We start from the raw sequence: 5,219 nt of genomic DNA on the forward strand, positions 1-5,219 counted from the left end.
CCGGCAGCTAACTAGATCGTCATGGTTATGAGCGCCGTGATTATGTTTGGCGGCAGTTTCCAGTAACCGTTGGTATAACCGCCACTAAATCAATATTTCGCAACAATCGTTTCAACAAACCGCCGCCAAATGCGAGTGACACGATTTCTAGCATATTTATCAGCAGTTATAAAGCCGCCGCTATTTACATAGAGGTTTTCAAATTGACGCGTGTTTTCCGGTGGTTTTATTACCGCCACAAAATGAAACTAAGGTTTCAATCACAATTACCGGCGGTTGCAAATCGCCGCAATATCGGACAAATTTTTCTAACTCTATAGCACATTTCGACAATTCAAAACTGCCGTTAAATTAGGAAAGATTAAAAAAATAGAAAATTTGGGTTTTTTTGAAAAGATCGTACAATTTTTTTAAAATATTATAGAACTATTTATTTTTTTATTTTTAGATTTTCTATTATTTTAAAGGGTTAATATTTTCAACCTTAGTATCGAAACTTGTAGCAAAATTAATAAGATTATCTGCAAAACAAAATAATATATTCATGAAAATACGAAGAAAACAAATTTCTTGCAAAAAGTTGCATAATCTAATTCAAAATATCTCCAATCCTAATATACTATATTTCACTCTATCATTCCACAAAACTCATCCCTACAGCAATGTCTGCTGGCAGCTTCTCACCCTGCCGTTGAAATAGATAAATCAGAGCACTCTCCATCGCTGCCACTTTTTCCTCTTTGCTGATGCCTCATCCTCAATCGCCTTCCTCTTCAACTTCTCGCCTTCTAGCTCTGTCTGCAATTCAAGCAGCTTCCTCTAGACCTCCTCCACTTGGACTTTGTTGCCCGATGCAAGTGAATTCGAATTGAAGAGTTGACTAGGAGTCGGTCCGAAACCCACACCACATGCTTTACCCAGTTTCTATTTTTCGAAAACCTGAGCAATGAATCATTTTGAGACAACATTCTAGAAGACTCATCCTGTTGTTCAATTTGCTCAATTCTTTCTTACAGACAAAAATTAGCAAATACCATCATTTTGTTGATGGGTCTATCTCATGTCAAGAACACGCCAAACAGGACGATCAACTGTATCATTTACATTACATTGAAAAAAACACACAAATATGAATGAAAAAAATTGGTTTCAAAAGTTACATAAAACAACCAAAATAGAGCATCTGTTTCATGGGATACCAACCATTATAAAAAGAGATAAGAGATAAGTGAAACTGAATTATTTCAAACATAACAAACAAAGACTTTTCTAAAGAAATGTGAAACTCTACTTAAGGATTGAAATCTCATGCAATGTAGGACATGTCTTTTTAATGCTTAACTAACAATTGTCCTGGGTAGCATATATATTTTGCAGCAATAACTAAGGAAATGTAATCCACAAATCAATGAAATAACAGATTAAATTAAACCATAAGCATATCATGATGCACTCGAATTACTCCTGAGATTATTTAATCTGCACACCAAAAATAACCTCCTCTGTCCAAATTTGTTGTGATATTCGTTAACTATTATCCATCCATCTAGGTTTAGAAATAACACAAACAATAAATCTCATGCTATGTATAATTAAATAAGCCACAGATATAAATCACCAAAAAACAAATGAGAGAGAGCATAATTTGTTGAATCAATTAAATGAATTCTAAGATAATTAGACAACAGCAACATCTTCCCCATAAGACCCTACCATATCTTAGCATTCACCCTTTAAGTGTCAACAGGCCCCTACCAAAACCTTGGCGTTCAATCTTCCTTTCACCATAGCTCTGAAATAATGATTCAATAAGTAATCGCAATTTAATCAAAAGAAATTCTAAAACCGAGAAAAAAAAAAGCTCAAATTTTTTACATCAAGAAAGACTATCAAAGGCTTAAAAAGAGCCAAAGTGTCAACTGCGTTGGAAATTTGGAATTGCAATTTTTCTCTATCAATAAAGCTTATATAAATTATAATCAACATAGTGCCAAAATTTATGAAATCTAAAAATTACACAGAATCAAATTTGAATGTTTGTCGATCATATATCATTTTATAAATGCCACAATAAAATTAAGAAAAGATCATATATCATTTCATATAAAAGTAAACTATTACGATATTTGAGATCATAATTTTAACGATAAATTATAACAAGTAGTACTTACACCAATTGCTCTGGCTTCATCATTGATATAGGAGCCATCTTTTTTCTGTGCACTGTGATCCATAACTCTCTTCTACCGACTCTCCTCCCTTGTTGTTCCGACTGTAACAACAAAGTTTTTGCCATGACCATATTCCACAAAATCAAGGAAAATTAAGTCATAGAGATAGTCCAAAGAGTGAATAAAAAAGTAAAGTACCTCTTCTTCCATCCACCATGCCAAGATTTTCGAACCGCCGGTGTGGGTATATAATTGTTTTGATCGATTATTCGCATTTTTCCTGCACTTCTCCTATTGGTCCATCAGAGACAAAGGGCGATTAGAAACTGATTTAAAAAGACTCAATGCAACATAAATTGTATTGTTATGTACCAATGATATACTAGATTACCTTCATCTCAGCTTTGGCGCGATAGTCAAGGAACCATCTCCAATGCTCTCGATCAATTCCCGACGGATGGTGCTCAATATTTTGTTCAGTTGTGAATGTTGGCTTGTAAAAAGCATTATACAACCTCAGCTTTGTTTCCTTCCAAGACTTCCCCATACTTTTCAAAATATTTTTTTTATAGTTCCTTCGCTATCTTCATCAAAGTGAAAAATTTGCTACGCAGATAATACAATTTGTCAATAATTTTAAAAATAAGCAGATTTAATTCAAAGGGGATATAAACTTTTACCTTGACACATTCGTTATAAACCTTGTCTTTAGTGGTAATCTTACGCCAACTTTTCTCACAGATAGAAAATTTTCCATAGTCAGATCCCAGCAGACCAAGCACGCCACTCAACAGTCCAGCTTCGTCTCTAATCGGTTGCTTTATGTTGTTAAACTTGAGTACGATCCTTCTACCGTTAGGCCGTTCCATAGCCTCCCTCACACTTAATTTCGCGGGCTTCATTGTGCCGTCGGCATCTATAAGCCAAATTTAATACCGTATGTGTGTATCCGTTGTGGATATTATGCACGAAAAATAATACATAACATGGAGTCTAACTCGAATTGAAGAAAGAAAAATAATTGAATATGTTACTGATGATCTTAACCGTCCAAAATTCTGTAGTCTTGTGTCCTTTGCGACTCTGAGCTCCAGAAGCAACAAAGGATTGGTCATCAACTTCTTGATCAAGAGAATCTACCTCATCTACATTAGCGTCCAAGTTTTCGTGGCATGGCTCCGAGTTGTGAAGGCTACTTGTGCTTATCTGTGGAGCAGGCCTTGGTTCATTGCGTGATGGACGAAACAGGCATGAAGTTGCAGGGACGCCATCACCACTGGTCAGGAGAATTTGAGCGTCATCGTAGTGGGAAGCCGAAGCCAGAGGCAGAGCCGCTTGAGGTTGCTGACATCCTAGTCCTAGTTTTAGTTTTTTTGTGTAATGACCTTTCCTAGTCATCTTAATGTCTGAATACCAGGAATGCAGAAAAAAAATAAGTCACTTTAAAATCCAATTAAGATTATTTTAAATAAATGAAAGAAGGACAAGTATTCACAAATTAGTCAAATACACAAATCATAATTTCTCATCCCCAGTACTAAGTCTAACATGTTAGAAACTTTTTTCTTGGATATCAAACTCTATTTTGCAAATAATCCATGTATAGCAAGGAAGTGTATTATTATAGTTTCAGGCTAATCAAACTAAACTCTCGTATTTATCACAAACTAAAATTTTCTCATCATGATCTCAATAATCATAATATATTTGCCTAACAGTATTGCCTAACAAACCAAAAGAAATTTTGAATAGAAGTCATCAACAATGATAAATTAAATATCTATAAGACATGTGGCCTAGTGCATGACACTCCGGATTGAGCACAATAGATATATAAAACCTTATCCCTAAAATTGGGGAGGTTTTTTATATTATTTGTACCCTTGTCCAGGTCAGAAAGTAGCAAGACACAGGCATCAGAATTTATATATCTAAACACAAAGATTAAACAACAGCATTTTCTTAAAACTATATTGAAATGTATTATTATATTTTTGGGCTAATCAAATTAAATTCTTGTATTTTTCACAAACTAAGAATTTCTCATCATAATCTCATTAATCATAATATATTTACCTAATCCACCCAATTAAATGCAGGTTCTACATGAAAGAAGGAAAAATATTCACAAATTGGTCAAATACACAAAAATCAATTTATTTTATAGGCGAGGTGTGTTTGGTAACAGATGAGATGATTAATTGGAGTAGAATTTCATCAAAATTACTTGTGTGTTGGTGAAGTTGATGGAGTAGGATTTCAGTAAAAGATGAGACATGATTAATTGGAAGGTTCAAAGCATTGGTTATTATAATAGGGGTTGATACAATTTCACATCTCTTTAAATATTACCTAATTTGATAAGAAGACAAAGGAGCAGTGTACAATTAATGAAACATACACAAACTTCATTGACAGTAAAAATACTTACTGTAATCACATTTTAACATCACACATTATATTGAAAGAAAGAGGGCTGGTTACCAGAACAGAGAGAACGTGCCAACAGCAGTCTCGAACCGACGACGAAAACACAGGCAAAAACAGAGATGCGACTGGCATCTTCTATAGACCGAGAATGCGACGCCAGATGAGCATTTCTCGTCGGCAACAGCAAAGGTAGGCCAGAGTGCGAGAGGTGAGAGCTTCTCTTTGGGAGGGTTGGTTCAATGTATTTAGAGTTGTGAGGTAAGGCTGGGGTGTATAAGGATTGAGAAGAAGAGGTGGGATGCAGACACTGGGGTATTTCATAAGAGGGATACTTTTATTTCGCGGGTGTTTAAAATTGTGAAAAACCAAATCCTATATACATCTTTTATTCTAAATTAATAATAATAATAATAATAATAATAATAATAATAATAATAATAATAATAATAATAATAATAATGTGAACAATAATAATAATAAGTATTATAACATTTATTAAAATGAGTATATATTGCCAAAAAAATAGTATAATTAGGGCTGCATATGTATCGGATAATATCCGCATATCCGCGATAATTATCCGCATCCGATCTGAATTTTGCGGATATTATCTGATTC

The 5,219-nt window shown here is 34.2% G+C and overlaps 1 protein-coding gene across 1 annotated transcript; it reads right to left on the bottom strand.

The window, feature by feature from the left end:
- Window positions 1-739: 739 nt before the first annotated feature.
- LOC112797492 (uncharacterized) lies at window positions 740-4,888 on the bottom strand. Its single transcript, XM_072236103.1, has 8 exons — window positions 4,656-4,888; window positions 3,206-3,577; window positions 2,852-3,087; window positions 2,563-2,755; window positions 2,370-2,462; window positions 2,172-2,272; window positions 1,714-1,792; window positions 740-939 (listed from the first exon to the last, which is right to left on the bottom strand). The coding sequence occupies exons 2-4, from the start codon at window positions 3,567-3,569 to the stop codon at window positions 2,738-2,740; spliced, it is 618 nt and encodes a 205-aa protein (XP_072092204.1). The 5' UTR covers window positions 3,570-3,577; window positions 4,656-4,888; the 3' UTR covers window positions 740-939; window positions 1,714-1,792; window positions 2,172-2,272; window positions 2,370-2,462; window positions 2,563-2,737.
- Between the last annotated feature and the right edge of the window lie 331 nt (window positions 4,889-5,219).

The sequence above is a fragment of the Arachis hypogaea genome, chromosome 4 (assembly GCF_003086295.3).
Source record: "Arachis hypogaea cultivar Tifrunner chromosome 4, arahy.Tifrunner.gnm2.J5K5, whole genome shotgun sequence".
In the NCBI taxonomy this organism is placed as follows: domain Eukaryota; kingdom Viridiplantae; phylum Streptophyta; class Magnoliopsida; order Fabales; family Fabaceae; genus Arachis; species Arachis hypogaea.